Source organism: Alternaria rosae (genome assembly GCF_020736505.1).
Source record: "Alternaria rosae strain MPI-PUGE-AT-0040 chromosome Unknown BKA58scaffold_3, whole genome shotgun sequence".
NCBI classification, from domain to species: domain Eukaryota; kingdom Fungi; phylum Ascomycota; class Dothideomycetes; order Pleosporales; family Pleosporaceae; genus Alternaria; species Alternaria rosae.
In genome coordinates this window covers 552,937-568,648 of record NW_025763572.1, presented here as the reverse complement: position 1 = coordinate 568,648, position 15,712 = coordinate 552,937, and the positions used below count along the sequence as shown (strand labels likewise).

At 51.4% G+C, this 15,712-nt stretch overlaps 6 protein-coding genes across 6 annotated transcripts; 2 read left to right on the top strand and 4 right to left on the bottom strand.

The window, feature by feature from the left end:
- Positions 1 to 76: 76 nt before the first annotated feature.
- Positions 77 to 5,067, top strand: BKA58DRAFT_334410 (uncharacterized protein; the record flags this gene model as incomplete). The annotated part of the gene is made up of 4 exons (XM_046168219.1): positions 77 to 262; positions 328 to 928; positions 975 to 3,324; positions 3,378 to 5,067. The coding sequence occupies 4 exons, from the start codon at positions 77 to 79 to the stop codon at positions 5,038 to 5,040; spliced, it is 4,800 nt and encodes a 1,599-aa protein (XP_046027198.1). The 3' UTR covers positions 5,041 to 5,067.
- Positions 5,068 to 5,571: 504 nt separating this feature from the next.
- BKA58DRAFT_334409 (uncharacterized protein) lies at positions 5,572 to 7,166 on the bottom strand. The gene is made up of 2 exons (XM_046168218.1): positions 7,062 to 7,166; positions 5,572 to 7,002 (listed from the first exon to the last, which is right to left on the bottom strand). Exons 1-2 carry the CDS (start codon positions 7,076 to 7,078, stop codon positions 5,997 to 5,999), a joined length of 1,023 nt encoding a protein of 340 aa, XP_046027197.1. The 5' UTR covers positions 7,079 to 7,166; the 3' UTR covers positions 5,572 to 5,996.
- Positions 7,167 to 7,371: 205 nt separating this feature from the next.
- BKA58DRAFT_117643 (heterokaryon incompatibility protein-domain-containing protein) lies at positions 7,372 to 10,120 on the bottom strand. Its single transcript, XM_046164073.1, has 3 exons — positions 9,476 to 10,120; positions 7,724 to 9,421; positions 7,372 to 7,643 (listed from the first exon to the last, which is right to left on the bottom strand). Exons 1-2 carry the CDS (start codon positions 9,771 to 9,773, stop codon positions 7,746 to 7,748), a joined length of 1,974 nt encoding a protein of 657 aa, XP_046027196.1. The 5' UTR covers positions 9,774 to 10,120; the 3' UTR covers positions 7,372 to 7,643; positions 7,724 to 7,745.
- BKA58DRAFT_117671 (uncharacterized protein) lies at positions 10,091 to 11,865 on the bottom strand. Its single transcript, XM_046164074.1, has 2 exons — positions 10,180 to 11,865; positions 10,091 to 10,119 (listed from the first exon to the last, which is right to left on the bottom strand). The coding sequence occupies exon 1, from the start codon at positions 11,588 to 11,590 to the stop codon at positions 10,469 to 10,471; it is 1,122 nt and encodes a 373-aa protein (XP_046027195.1). The 5' UTR covers positions 11,591 to 11,865; the 3' UTR covers positions 10,091 to 10,119; positions 10,180 to 10,468.
- BKA58DRAFT_117635 (uncharacterized protein) lies at positions 11,866 to 12,790 on the bottom strand. Its single transcript, XM_046164072.1, has one exon. The coding sequence runs from the start codon at positions 12,660 to 12,662 to the stop codon at positions 12,141 to 12,143; it is 522 nt and encodes a 173-aa protein (XP_046027194.1). The 5' UTR covers positions 12,663 to 12,790; the 3' UTR covers positions 11,866 to 12,140.
- A 52-nt stretch (positions 12,791 to 12,842) lies between these two features.
- Positions 12,843 to 15,582, top strand: BKA58DRAFT_379434 (uncharacterized protein). The gene is made up of 6 exons (XM_046169810.1): positions 12,843 to 12,981; positions 13,038 to 13,144; positions 13,208 to 13,373; positions 13,419 to 13,512; positions 13,564 to 14,062; positions 14,112 to 15,582. The coding sequence occupies exons 1-6, from the start codon at positions 12,907 to 12,909 to the stop codon at positions 15,205 to 15,207; spliced, it is 2,037 nt and encodes a 678-aa protein (XP_046027193.1). The 5' UTR covers positions 12,843 to 12,906; the 3' UTR covers positions 15,208 to 15,582.
- The last annotated feature ends 130 nt before the right edge of the window (positions 15,583 to 15,712 follow it).

Genomic DNA, 15,712 nt, shown 5'->3' with positions numbered 1-15,712 from the left:
GAACTCAAGTTTCTTCCATCTGAACCTTCGCTGAATGCCTTCTTGAACCTTTCTTTGCTCTTCCCTAATCGGAACCATGGATTTGCTATTCCGCCAAATTTGGGCGCTCATGCGCAAGAATCTCTTGCTTGTCTGCTTGAGAAAACCAATCACCACTTTTATCCGTGCACTCGCCATTCCGCTTGTTGTCATTCTTGTTATCGCTTTTAGCAAGACGTGGTTTGCTTCTGGGGGGCATTGGGGTGTGTCTTCGGCTCACCAGGTAAGTGACCTCCACAGCTTTGAGGCACCAACGCAGAATCGAAGGCAATACTCACACTCGAACAGCTACGTTCCCTCGAAGAAGGACTTCAGGCTAGTCCCGACCATGACATTGTAGGCTTCGTCGACAACGGCATGAAAGGAGGAGAGGTCGCATCTGTCATTGATTCGCTCTCACGACGGATCAGTGCTGCTGGGAAAACACCAGAGCTATACAACGATACAAAAAGCCTTGCTCTAGTTTGCCGAACCGACAACAATGGCGAATCACCATGCTACAGCGCCATCGTATTCTTCTCCAGTCCAACCGAGGGAACCAACGATTCGCCAGCCGGATATTGGAACTACACAATTCAGGGTTTGACCACGCCGTATGATCCCATCGACATTACGAGCACCAACAATGCTATCGAGGTAGCCACATCCCCTCTGCAGCGCGCGCTCGAGCTCGAGATTATCGCACGGTCCCAACCAGACAACGCATCGCAGATTCCATCCAAACTAGATATCATCGCATTCACCCGTCAGGACCAGGGAGCACTAGAAGCGTCTCGAACCGAAAAGTACCTGAACCTTGTTACATGGGCCTTTCCACCCATATTTACTCTTACACTGATTGGCGTGGTCGATCATCTGACTTCATTTGTTGCTCGCGAGCGCGAAATTGGTACGTGCTAACAGTCATTTACAGAACACGGACTGACCTTAGCTAGGAATGTCTAGTTTGATCGACACCATGATAATGGGAGGCTCCAAGTTCCGGGGCATAGCTATTCGACAAATCGCGACTTACGCATCATTCGCGCTGGTCTACTTTCCCGGCTGGTTGGCAGTGGCCATCGTCATCTCCGCCGCTATCTTGCCCGTCACTTCTAACTATCTACCCGTGGGATTCATTCTCCTTTATGGACTCGCAGTGACTGGATTTTCTCTCTTTGGGGCCTCTTTCTTCAAGAAAGCCCAGTTGAGTGGCCCCATCATGGTGGTCGTTACACTAGTCGCCGCCATCCTCCCAGCGGTGCTTTTCAACCAGACGAGTACTGTTTGCGCCATACTGAGCGTCTTGTTCCCTTCAGCGAACTTGACGTACTTCATTACTGGTATGGCAACATTCGAAGCAGCCGGCAAACCGGTTAGCATGATGCATCGAGTCAGTGAGGCGAGCGAGTCCGAACATTGGCGTTTTCCGCTGTACATCCACTGGCTCATATTGCTCTTACACGTACTCGTGTTTCCGATCTTGGCTTTTCTAGTAGAACATCTTCTCTTCTCAACAGCATCTCCTCATAGACGTTTTGAACGGCCCGCAAGCGCAGGTGATCCGACCGTCAGAGTATCTGGCTTTTGCAAAACATACAAGCCCGGCTTCTTTGCTCGAATGTTTCGACGCCGTAAGAATGTCGATGCGGTCAAAGGTGTCGATTTTAACGCATACCCTGGACAGATTTTCTGCTTGCTTGGACCTAATGGAAGTGGCAAGTCAACGACGTTGAACTGCATCACGGGTGAACAGAGGGTTACGTCTGGAAACATCATCATCGACCCAACAGGCGGACTCGGTTACGCTCCACAGAACAATGTCATCTGGCCTGAGTTGACGGTCCAAGAACATATCCGCATCTTTAGCGATCTGAAATGTCTGTCAGCAGCGAACCACGAGGCCGTGAACGATCTCGCCAAGGGTGTCGATCTTCTGAAGAAGCTTTCAGCTAGAGCCAAGACACTCTCTGGTGGCCAGAAGCGGAAGCTCCAGATGGCAATGATGTTCGCGGGTGGAAGTGCCGTCTGCTGCGTGGATGAAGTCTCCACCGGCCTCGATCCAATTTCCCGGCGAAGAATCTGGGAGATCTTACTTACTGAGCGGCAACAACGCACCATCATCATGACGACTCACTTCCTCGACGAAGTCGATTACCTTGCTGATGATATCGCCATCATGTACAAAGGAACTATTCGAGCTGCAGGCACTTCAGCCTCCTTGAAACATGGCTTTGGAGACGGCTATACTGTCAGATTGCCTTACAAGACAGACGTCGATATCAGCATTTCTGGGCCGCTCCAAACGGAACAATCGCGGCATATGACCACGTACCATGTCACGACAGCCGCTCACGCTGCAGAGGTTGCTGCCGAGCTTGACAATCACCACCTCGATGGCTATCAGCTTTCCGGACCGACCATGGAGGAACTGTTCATCAAGATCACCGGTGATTCAATCCAACCTTTGGAGGAGAAGGCCGAGGAAGATGACACTGTCAAAGCGAAGACTGCAAACATCATTGTTGACGCAACCGAATTGGACTATGAACTGTCCGAAGGGCAACCCGTTTCTCTTCTCAAGCAGTGGTGGATTCTGCTGCTCAAGAGAGTAAAGGTCCTTAAACGTCGGTGGCTACCTTATTTTGTCGCCGTTGCTTTCGCTCTTGTCGGAGCAGGTATTGCGCCTCTACTCATCAAGAAGTTCGATGCTCCGCTTGGATGCCCGGTGCAAGCAGACCTCATCGATAACAACGCGTATCGGAACGACATTGGTGTTTTCTATGCAGAGAGTAATGCCTATTACTCCGGCACAAACGAGCTTCGAAAGTCGTACGTTGCTGGGCCCTCCGATAAACTCAACTCAACACGGATTGGTTTGATGGTAGACGTATACTCTACCAATCACACTTTCAGTTACTCAGACACCTATAAGTCCGGGTACACGAATTCTTCGCAGCTTGAGAACCAGCTTTTGATAGTTGATACGTACGAAGAATTCGCGCAAGCAGTTCAGAACGACTGGAAAGAATTAGTGGCCCGTCCCAGATACAGCTTTGGTGGTGGGTTTCCCATCACAGAAATCAGAGGCGGAATCTGGATGGGCGATAGCTCAACCAGCCCCACTATCATGGGCGACATCAGCGGAGGCGCCGCCATGCAACAGATGCTGAACTTCTACAACGTCATGGCTGGTGGTGTTGGCATCTCGAGTTCTTACAACGAATTCGCCAGCACTGTCATTCCGAGTCTCATCGCTTCCGATCCTACCATGTTCATCATTTATTATGGATTGATCATGGCATGGTACGTTTTAACCAGTCGCGCAAGTAGCACAACAAAGCTGACATGAACGATAGCTACCCAGTGTTTTTTGTCTTATACCCGACGGATGAGCGCCTGTCAAACGTCCGCTCAATGCAATACTCCAACGGGATCCGTCCGGTGCCACTTTGGCTTTCGCATCTGGCTTTCGATGGTAGCTTCGTCATCATAATCAGTGCTGTTGCTACAGGTCTTCTTTCCATGTCGACCCCCGTTTGGCACGGACTCGGCCTGGTCTTCGTCATCTTCCTTCTGTATGGCATTGCGTGCGCGCTACTCAGCTACATTTTCTCCATGTTTACAAAGAAACCGGTCACTGCTTGGTTCTTGATGGCCTTGATGCAGGTCATTGTCTATTTTGCCTACTTTGCTGGCTTGATTGAGATCCAGGCCACTACACCCTACGCAAAACTGGAGTCCACGATGAACGCCCTGTACTTTGGTCTTGCCATAGTATCGCCAGTAGTCAGCTTGGAAAGGACGCTGTTCATCGGTCTTCAGCAGCTTGGGTTGAAGTGCAACGGCCACAGTGACGGGTCCCTCTACCTCTATGGCGGGCCCATCTTATTCTTGGTTGTGCAAATCGTTCTCTTGTTTGCGCTTCTCATTTGGTGGGACAGTGGCTTCGCTTTGCCTTCATTGCGCCGCGAAAGTCTGGTCAGCGATACAGAGGCGACAGACATGTATACGACTGATCTTCTCACCGAACGTAGACGGCTGGCATCACCTGACATTGACCTCAGGGTTGAGTCTGTGACTAGGTCTTTTGGCAAGAACCTTGCAGTCGACGATGTCACATTCGGCGTCAAGACATCGGAGATCTTTGCTCTACTTGGACCCAACGGTGCTGGCAAATCGACCATCATCTCGATGATTCGTGGCGACATTAGACCCTCAACACCAGGATCTGTAATCGACATCGCCGGAAACCCAATTCTGACCAGTCCCCTTGCAGCACGCTCCAGCCTTGGTGTGTGCCCACAGTTTGACTCTGCCGACGTCCTCACTGTCCGTGAGACGCTGCGCTTCTTTGCCAAAATAAGAGGAGTCAAGGACGTGGAACATAATGTGTCGACCGTAATTGCAGCGTGTGGTCTCAACGACTGGACTGACCAGTTGGCGCAGAAGCTTTCTGGCGGTACGAAGCGCAAACTGTCTCTGGCTGTCGCACTTGTCGGTAACCCGCGTGTCCTGGTGCTCGACGAACCTTCTTCGGCGCTCGACGCGAACGCAAAGCGCGTCATGTGGCACTGCCTGCAAACCATTGCAAAGCGACGCGCCGTTGTACTCACGACGCACTCGATGGAGGAGGCCGACGCCTTGGCTGACCGCATTGGCATTGTCTCGTCGCGCATGCTCGCTCTTGGCGACCGCGAAGACCTGAAGCAGCGTGCGGGCAGCGAATATCACATTCATCTCGTGTCGCGCGCAGCACCTTGCACCTCGCCACAGGAACTGCAGAAGATGAAGGAATGGATTGCTCTCACCTTTCCCTTGGCGAACGTCAGTCGCGAGACGCAGGGCGGTCAGGTCAGATTTGAGATTCCGGCCGAGGGTAATGAGTTCGCAGGCTTGATTAGGACATTGGAAGCGGCGAAGGATGACCTGAATGTGGAATTTTACAGCGTGGGTAAGGCAACTCTGGACGAGGTGTTTGAGAAGATCGTCAAGCGATACGGAGATGTAGCAGAGACTTAGTTATATAGCCGAGTTAATTAGATGGACTAATAGCAACATGTCGGCATCAAAACAGGATCCAGGTCGTTAAGGCGCGCTCTGTGCAGTCGCGAACAGGGATTGTAGTGCGGGCATCTCCTACCCAGATCTCAGGGACTCAGGGGCGACTGCGCCGCGCAAATGATTGCCGATATATAAAAGCCCCTCAATCATCCACTGCGCCGGAACTCTACGATTTTCTCCTCTTCCCGCGTCGACGCAATATTCAAATAGTCACCAGCGCCGTCACCACGAACACGCCATGCGACATGGCCAACTCGATTGCTACCCCCGTATTCGTCGGCGTACTGTTGCTTTTTCGAGCCTGGAGCCCGCGTTATCGTCAACTGTGAGCTGGCACAGCGTTGGAACAGACCAGACTGGTAGCTCTACCAATTCTTCGCCCGCGACACCGATGTTCGATCCACACCAGTGCCAGCTACGCGTCGAGGAAGCCGCATTAATGACTATATATTGGCAAAAACCGATTGTTCTTGCACATACGACCATAGGATCATGAAAATTAGGCTTCCCGTCCGCTCAGCCATATACAAGCATGATACCGGCGGATTAGTAGTTAGGTGGGTGACCACTAGCGAATCCCCGCTGTTGTATGTTTTTGACTTTTTTTGCACCCTCTAAATCCACCAACCGCCGTCTCTCCATGCAAAAACCATCTGGATCGCGTAAGAAGATGGCGCGCTTCATCGTTTTGCACCTCATGTGGTGGATCTTAGAACAGAATTCTTTTTGCTCACAGTCTAGGGGTGCAGCTAGGCATGGCTTCATGGCACGTGTTAATCGCTTTCGCGCCTAAAGAACTACACAATGACACCAAAAAAGAAGTACGCGTGCGTATAACAGACGCCAAGGCGGCGAAGACGACATACTAAGCTATCGTAGCAAATGCAAGCCGATGATTTGGAACTGGGTTCACATTACATGAACAAGTGCTGTTCGCCCGCCTTGAACCGCCAATTCGACAGGTAGTCCTCATAGATCCCCGGCATCTCTGGCTTCCAACCAAGAGTCTTTCCAGCTCGAATCGCCTTAAACCTTGCACTGGAACCGTAAGCAATTTGGCTAATTGGATCAAGCTTCATCGCCTCCTCTGCGCTCAGATAGTCCACATCCGGGGTATCCAGCAGCCCTCTCTCAAAAGCCGCTTTGCTAACAGCTTGCGCGAATTCGTCCCAGACTATCTCTCCGTTTTCCACAAAGTAGTACGACTCCACACCTCCCCACGTTGCAGCGCCACCGCCCTGCGCGGCTGCTTCCGTAGCCTTGACGAAGAAGTTCGCTAGATCGGTAACGTGTAACGTATTGACGATAGCCTTGCCGTCACAGACCGCGAAGCCCTTTTTGCGGTCTAGGATGGAATTTACGTATTGTCGTGCGGCGCTGCGCTCCTGTATGTCCTGGGCGTTGCTCATGCCGTATATAATTGGCGGGCAGACGATCATGGTCTTGATATGCGGCGCTTCGTGGTCGAGCGCCAGGATCATGGTATCGACGCTCACGTGTGGCGCTTCGGGAGGGAGCGTGAGGAGGTCGCTTGCATTGTCCCAGTCGTCGTAGACCTTGGTGGTAGCCTGGCCGTAGGCCCCCGTCCTGGCAACTTCGCCCGTAAGTATACCGCCGCCTGAGGTGTGGATTAGGTAGCAGGTAGACTTGTTCTTCTTCATCCCGTCGATGATGGACTTGGTCAACGGCTCGTGGTCGCTACTACCCCAGTTTATGACAACGTCTGCGACAGCTGCTGCAGAGGAGATGACATCGTGACTGTCAAAGTCTCCGATCACGAATCGCATTTCTGGGGGGAATAATTGCTTCACGCTCTCTTCTTTTGTCTTGTTGCGAAGGAGAACCGTCCACTCGTAGTCGGGGTGCGCAGCTACGATCGCGCGAGCGCTTGCATTGCCAATCCAACCTGTAATCCCAATGCTGTAGAATTAACGCCAAGATCAGCGAGTGTCTTTCAACTTTTTCGAGGGAAAACTTACACAAATATTTTTACCATGACGAGAACTGTTCTAGAAACAGAATGTATACCAACAGCAGTCGGACCGATACAGAATCTTTCTCAGTATAGCAGACGACATCGGTTTATATTTATTTCTGCTGATTACTCCGTTTATGGAGACATGATGTCGTCCAGGGACGGACACCGTCGATTTTCGTCCGAAATTTGAACCAGTGGCGCATTCAACGTGATTGCTGCGCACCATCTGTACGTAGCTCCTAGAGCTGCGAACGCATACTCGTAGTGCGAAGCTGACTGGCCCGTCTCCGCGCATGTGATGCCGCCTACTTGACTAGGGTCTTGGTTACAAATACAAGAGAGTGATGTTGTCGTAGAGGCTAAGTAGAGGTGCATTCTGGTCTGTCGAAAAATCGTGATTAACCAAAAATGGGTTTCGTTGACGGGGTGCGGTTTGCATCCCATATCATACTGCTTTCGATACGCGTTCTGCCGCGCGCCGCTATACTGTTCCTTCCTGACGCTCAACCCATAGCACGTTGTAAAAGTGGTACCCCCGTCCATCAGGGCCTTCCATGCCGTACATCTCCATCTCCTTTTTGGCCTTTAGTGGTTTGTTAGCTCGAGATTGCATAAGGATTCATGCTTTCGTGGGCAAGATGGAAGCTCGATTGTGGTACTGACCTAACGCAGTCCATTTTGCCAATTATAGCAACTTCAAAGTCTTTCGCACCCATGCGCCATCGGTCATGTCAAAGTCGGTGAGCCCGACACGTCGAAAAGCTTCTTCGGCAGAGCCCTTTGATCTTTCAAGGACCAAGCCTATAACTTTTGGGTTCTTCCATTTTTCTTTCCGCTCTCGCACAATCTGAACACATAAGTACTCTCTGACATTCTCGCGATCGTACTGTTGATCGACACCCGGAAAATCTGCCGTGAAGGAGCACACATCGTCGCAGGACCCTAGCCTCTCGTCCATACACACACGGTGTGCTGAACTATTTATTTTTCCGATAGCCCAATCTACTTCATTGAAGTTGTGGTCAAAGTCCGAGTGTGGAAGATTTGCCACGTAAATTGAGCGGCAATGCCCAGTCATAGTCAAGCTGCTACCTTCTTTGACCCTGCCTTTTTTATCCTCATTCATGAGAATGATGTTGTGCTGTTCCAAGCGCGGTCCGTATCGATCATTCCATAACACCCAGTCAGATATAACGTCAGTAGATTTATCATCGCTTCCGAGCCACGTGTCGTAATACCAGACTATTTGATGATCTGTCCATCTGCAGCTCCATGATGGGCTCCGGTAAACTTCTGGCTGTTTCTGCGGGAAACGTGGAAACCAAGCCATGGAAATGAAGGGGTTATGTGCCCAGACTCCAGCCATGTAGTCGCCCATCTCAGGTGTCTTTACTGCTGTTGCCAAACCGGAGATGGATGGAAACTTATCTGTTTCCTTTGTAAGTTGACGGACAGCCATCTCTTGTAGAATTGAGTTCCAGGCTCCAATCCTCTTGATGATTTCGAATTCTGTGGGATCTGGATCAACGTCCTCTTGTTGATGGTAGAATTTGGTGAACATGTGCTTAGGGAAATGAGTATCCGGGTTGCTGTGTCTTCCCCGGCCTTCTTCCAGATACAGCGTAGTGTTACACTCCCAAGCAATCTGGCTTTGCAAGAAGTGTAAGTTGCGAGCGGAAAGGATTCGTTCCTGGAAAGCCCATCCGCGATGATACAGCGGATGGTTGACCATGTCTCTCCAAGGTGTACAGATAGTTTGAAGGCACATCGCGAAGTTAGGCCCAAAAGAATGTGACTGTAGCACTGTGCGGTCGTGGAATATACCATCTTCTGTGTTACTGGATGAGTCTGCGCAGATAGTGAAGGCTGAATTACCATAAACTTTAGCCATATGAGATGATTCAAAACTCCAGTCATCGACGCTGTCCTGGAGAATACATAATTGGTCGATCCAGATCCACTCGAAATCCATCTTGTGTGCTATGGCAACAGCATGCTGTAGAGTCTTCGGTAGATCCGCTGTTCGGAAGCCGGATCTCAGCCTATCGATGGATTTGGCCGTGGTCTTGTAGGTATTCCCTGTGCCCCAGGAATAGCTCAAAGCAACGTATCGCCCTTTCATGTTTTGTGTCAGGCATAGCTTTAGCTGGCTGGGATCGTCGCGAGATATATGAACAAGGCGCGTCGGGAAACCCACGGCCGCTTCAAGGGCGCAGGCTGCACCATGCGATCGAGTGCAACGCTCAAGCCAGCTTTTTGCGACATCGAAGCGCTCTGCGCTGTCTGCTTGCGACGCTATACGGCGGCCCAAGTACCTGTCATCCAGACCCTCGAAGTCTGCACAGAACGGTATTTCGAACCCTGAACATGGTTAAGATTAGAACTAAAGTGATCGAAATCGCCTCAGGCACATACCGAAAGCCGCACAAAGCCTTAGCTCACATGTTTCTGCAATGGACAGTTGGGAGTTGTTATTGCGAAAATAGTACACTTTGATGAGATTTCCGTCCTTGGAACGTCGTACTAAGAGAATCTGTGTTTGTGCTTCAGAGATTACATTCACTCCGTGTCTTCTAGCAACCTTGAGGAAGAAGTCGCAGCCTGGACACTGTGATCTGGTCATGTTGTCCAAGCTCTCGAGAGCATAGAAAATTCCCTCGTCTAGAAGGATGCCCGTGCAGCGAGAACACGTAGCGGCAACGATGGCGGACATGACGTTGGGAGCTAAGCATTCCTGGGACTGGATGCTGGCCGTTGGGGCGCGCACCGTACTTGTACGCGCCGCAAGTCATCTTACGGGGATGTCAGCCGTGTAACGTGTCCTAGGGAGACATGGGTCTGTCTGAATATCGATCGTCGGTAAGCAGCCTCGCCCATTGGTAAATCGACGTTTCTTTATCTTGAGATAGGGACCTTGAACAACTAATACAGGGGCGAATGGTGACGTGCCAATAGGCGCGCTCACCAAAAACGTTATATAGATTGCAGCTGGAACACGTCACAGGTGCAGGTAGTCTGTGGTGACAGCCTACCAGAGCCTTCTGCCTTCTGCCTTCTGCCTGCGAAAAGGCAACGAGGCGTTAGGAGCCGCACGGCTGCAATATGTGGTAGATAGTCACCTTTGAAACGTTATTCAGGGGTAGTCCGCTTCCCTTCCTGCTCCAACCTCCGACGTCTCTGGCCTGGATAAATGGGCCTCTGCTTATCGGTCAGCACGACCACTGCTGTAGTGAGGCTACGCAGGACGCCACAGCAAAGGTTTTGCCGACACTACCGGCTAAAAAACGAGGCATCATCGCTCCCAGTAATGCTTCCTGCCTGAACTAAGTAAGCCGCGACTGCACCACAACGAAGCTGACAGTGAGCATACAGGTGGGGCCACAGCTTCCATATGACGAAATACCAATCCTACGTCTTACGAAGGGACTTGGTATCGTCACTAACCCCATCAGGCTCACCATCTTCTCTCTTTCTTTTTTTAGCCTCGCCCTCCTGCTTCTTCTTCACATCTCTCCTTTCCCGTCTCCCAACTGCATCCCATTGATCAACTTCACGCCTAACATATTCCTCCAGAAAAGGCTTCAGTCCACCCCAAATCCTCTCCTCATACGCGGAGTGCTGAAACTCAATACACAGCCACTCCAACGCCCTGAGCTGATCTATACCACCATACAGATCAAAGGCTGCGCGCTCATAGACTGTCTTGTTCGTCTCGCTTGCTTGCGCATACACCTTTTCGAACTTCTCGACGATGGGTCTGACTGAAGCAGGTGGTATAAGAGTAACGTTGCCTTCGTGGTCACCCGTGCCGATAGTGAAGCACGCATATTCGCCTAGTTCGATCTCTTCGATGTCTCTATCGCTTCCGTGAAGGAGATGGCCGTCTGCTTCGTCAGGGAACAGAGTGTAGCTCATATCATGCATCCAGCTTCCTGACGTATCAACTTCCTCTGTGCTAAAGAACAAATCTTCTTCGATGCCGTTGCTCGCGCGTAAGAAGTCTTTGTAGTCATCGGGAAGCTTTTCACCGGGGAGCGCAACAAATGAGTCTTCGTCGGGTGACGAGAGGCGTTCTTCGAGGGCGGCAATTTGAGCTTCCGATGCGCCGTCGTTAAGGACAGTGGGTACTGCGTCTTGACCGTCGTCTTCGCGTTGGGTGAGGATGTTTTTGTCCATCATATTTACGAGTTCGGCAATGGTTTTGGATAGATACGTTCGGACTGGGCCTTTGGTAGAGCGCTCTTCGAAGAGGGCGCAACCCTCATCGACATATTCATCCACGTCGGATGCGCGCACGCCGAGAACTTCTCCGAGTTTTGCCGATACGAGGACATTCCATATGCCTGGACAATGCTCCAGGCCCTGGCGTTTATGAAGCCACTCTCTGGTTTCGTCTCCGCTTATGTCGGGATCGTGCCAACCTTCCAGCAAGTACTGGTACAACTCCTTCATGTTGTTCTCCACCAAGCTAGTAGCTACACGTTCTTCGCCTGCGAGCAATGCGACATGTATCGCCGCACCGAGCGTCATCGTTTTCTCAGGAATTTTGTAGTAAGTATCCGGGTTTGCATTCAAGCGCTCGCACACAGCGTCTACGTCTTCTTTACTCAGCGTGCCTTCTTTAGCTTTCGATGCAACGTCTTTAGGTAAGCCTGTGGTGCTGATAGTATCCGCATCCGCATCATCTAGTCTGTTTGCCCATGTTGGAAAAGAATTGCTAGCGTCCTAGGCCCGTTGCAACTGATTCTTGGTTGTCAGGCCGTAATAGTCTTGGGTTGTTGTGTCAAGACCGTATATACGGATTGATTCGAGAAGTTTGTTGGCCTGTTGAGTGAATCCTAGTACAAACAAGTCCAGAGCGGCCTTTTGCACCATTCTTGAGGAGTACAGATGCATGCGACTAGTAAAGATGGAGGTCTTTGACCAAGGTATGAGAGGTAGTGCGCGTGCCATGGTATCGAAAGTTGTGGACTAGGCGGTGCTGTGGGAAAAGTTGAACTGGCATTCTCGAAGCGCCTTCTTATATCTGAAGTCCAAAAAAATGTCCCACCGCGAACTCAGCTGCTAAGCGTAGGTGTCGCTATGTGCCGATATCGTGGTGTTTTGAGATTAGCTGCCAGGCTACAAGCGATAGTTGAGGTGCGATGACGTCATGCTTGGAGTGACCAAGGCAACACTGGGGAGGACTTTCACGATGGCCGCGACTGTGGTGACATGATGCTATGTGACAGTGAAAGGCATAGTAATACGATGAACACGTGAACCGTACTGAGCCGTACATAGGTAGTCGGCGCGCAACCGTCCACCTTGTCAGGTACGACGCTTCGGAACTCTGGAAGGTATTTCGAAATACGCAAGCGAGCGTCGTGCGGTCTAGACAATGCGCGCAGATCCGCAAAACTAATGCCAGGAACGTGTAGGCGACACCACTTACGGTATGAATGAGGCGGAGGAAGACGAGCTTCCTCGCGGTATCTTTCGCCAGGAACTCCTCGGAGGCCGCAATGCCGCGCGATTTAATCAAATGCCGCCTGGGCGGAAGGTGCCAATGTCGAAGGTTCCGTTGATCCTGCAGAATTGATGTGCGCAGTCGCGTAGACATGACAGTTTTCCAAGGTTCTCGTACGGAAAAGCATCGCCACACATCACATGACGTGCTGAGAAATCAGGGTCAGCTCTGGCTGGCTCCAAAACTTCGGCCCGTGGAGGTGGCGCAGCGGCTCTTGTGGATCTGGTGGGGTCGGTCTTAGGGTCCGATCCACAACTCAACAGCGTTGGATTCGTCCGTTCGCCATGCTTTCATAAAACTTGAACTACTCAATCTTGACCGGTCTTCATCAAGTGTAATGGCAACTATGCAATCGTTGAAAGACAGTCGCGCGACGACTTCCTGCACCGAATGCCAACGGAGGAAACAAAAGGTGACGACACTCCACATTGGCCCTGCATCTACCCCTTGAACTAATGACGCCGCTAGTGCTCGCGAGAATGGCCCTGCAATCATTGCCAGGCACGAAAAGTTCCCCATCTTTGTCAATTCTCGGTCAAAAGAGGGCAGCAGGAGCCTTCTCCAGAGTCGTCTCGGTATGTAGATCGTTCTGTCTACCCCGCAGTTAGCGGAACCCAGTGGTAACAGCGATTGCGCAGTGAAAATTCGGCCTCCAGCACCAAAGGCACAAAAAGAAGCGCTCCCGACTCTGCAGAGCCCCAATTTCTATCGCAGGATGGCGAGCAGGAAGAGCTCGAAGATGGGCTGAAAGCGTGGGGGTACATGCCTGGCCATGTCCACTACAAAGTCGGCACAGTGGAAGAGGTAACAGCATTTCTCACAACATTGATATCAACTAACAACTTCAAGAACGGTCCGCGGAAAGACTCACCGACAGAGAGCTCCGTTACGACGGACGTTCTCGAGAGAGTTCTTTCAGCCGTTCCACCAAGATCAATAACGGGTAGGCACAAAATCGCGAGATTTTAGCGATCCATTCTCTAACCATGGACAGATGCGTTTGTTAACCACTTCCTCAATGTCGTCAACTACCGCTACACCGCAATATATGGGCCAACATTAGCCGAACAGTATGTCCAATGGTGGGCAGATCGCGCTGCCGGCAAGCAACTTTCTCCAGAATTCACCTGCCTGCTCCTGAGGATCTGCGCGTACTCAGTGCAGTACCTCACACCTGCGCTCCGCAAAATGATTGAGTTTGAGTTGGCTTGCAATTGCCAGACTCTGACCGACCGGTTCTCCGACGCAGCGGAAGAACTGAGCCGGAGTTTTGGCGCAGCAAGAACAAGCGTTGAACGCGTGCAAGAGCTGTTTCTAAAGTGCGTTTGGTTGAAGGCTGAGTCGAAGATAGTGGAGTCGTGGCATGCGCTTTCGCGCACAATTCGAGAAGCACAAGAGCTGGGCATCGATAAAGATGGGGGTATTGAAGGCCTGTGCGAGTTCGATATAGAGATAAGGAGACGTCTTTGGACGCTGCTGTACATCTGGGACTGGTAAGCACAAAAATGCCTATCTTCGAATCATGACTTGACTCTCGCGCAGGCAAATGTCGGCATGGCTCGGCCGTCCAAACCTCATCGACCAAAAGAATCTCGACTTCAAATTCCCCAATCTACGGCTCGACCAGTCGACCACGGAGCCCAACCTGCTATCACCCTTTGCACACATCGCCCTTCAAGCAACCCTCGGTCGTAAAATTGCCGCTACTATGGGAAACGCCCAGTCTGAACACGCTCTCTCGGACAAGCAGGTCTTGGCGATAGAAGCGGAATGCGAAAAGTTCATCGAGGAACTACCCCCCATCTTCCGCTTCACAGACCCCGACACATCATTCGATGAGTCCCATCCTTTCTTCGTGTTCCAGCGCTGTCAGCTACATTGCGTTATCTTTGTGACGATGCTCAACTTCTTCAAGCCGTACCTGACCCGAGAACGGCGAGACGCGATAGTCGACCAAGACGACGAGTTCCGGAAGAAAGGCGTAGATATCGCGTTGCGCTTACTGAAAGTAGCGCGCCAACTCTTCGACCACGAGTTCCCCATCAACGCCAAATTCCACATGGTTGTCTTTGCGATCTTCGACACGGCGACCTTGCTTTGCTCCGCCATCATCCACGACCGCGAGCATCTCCTCCCTCATCGCGAAGAGATCTTTGATGCTATCGAAAGCTCTCTGGATATGCTGCATCAACTCAGCGGGACAACGAAACTAGGCGCTACGTCCTACAACTTCCTCTTCAAGCTCGTGCAGGCCACACCAGAACTTTCGCGGTACTCATCAGCCAGCAAGCGGCAACGACAAACTTCTTCCTCGGTACCTACAACGACACCGCCGGTGCCGGCGCATGAACCTGCACCTGTTGCGGTCATGCCGCCAGTGAAGAACACGGCGCCTCCGGAGCCGACTGCTGCAATAGGACTTTCTACTGCTAGTGATGTTCCGGCGATGACGATCTCGGATGAGCTTTCGTTCGATATCGATCAGTTTCTCGCCCAGAACCCCTTTGGCACGGTCGGTGATCCGGCTGCTGTCGACATGGGCGGCATGGAGCAGATTTGGGACTGGCAGGATCTACATATAGACGTGTACGCGCAGGGAGAACCGGATGGTTGGAATGGTACCGGTGATGGATCTTGACGATACCACCTATGGAACCTTACCAATGGGTGTCACTCCCGGCATCATCTCGAGTGCGAAGCTACGGCTTCTGGGAGGCGAAAAACAAGAACAGATTATCAGATCTGTAGCATATGGCCAAACGTTCGGTACCCCCTAGGCACTGCGTGCTACTGTGGTAGGCGCTGGGCTGGATTCGATTCAGTAGCAGACGAAGGGGGGTGTCGCGCGACATTTGTTCGCAAATTTTGATAGCGAGCGAGTCATCAGCTCGTGGGCAGTACCGTAATCATCGTGCGCCTGGTTTCTCGGGACTCTCTTTCTACATTCAGCACACGTGTTAGCTTTTTCGACAGATAGCAAGCCAAGTAGTAATAATATCGTACCTTACTTGTACATACACTCGCAGTCGCATTCTCCCCGACGTGACGTCCAAACCTCGCACTTACGACTGCAAACTTCCTGGAGACGACACGTTCAAAGTCCAGATTTCAAGTGCCTTCGATTTCGATGGTTCTGAGAAGGG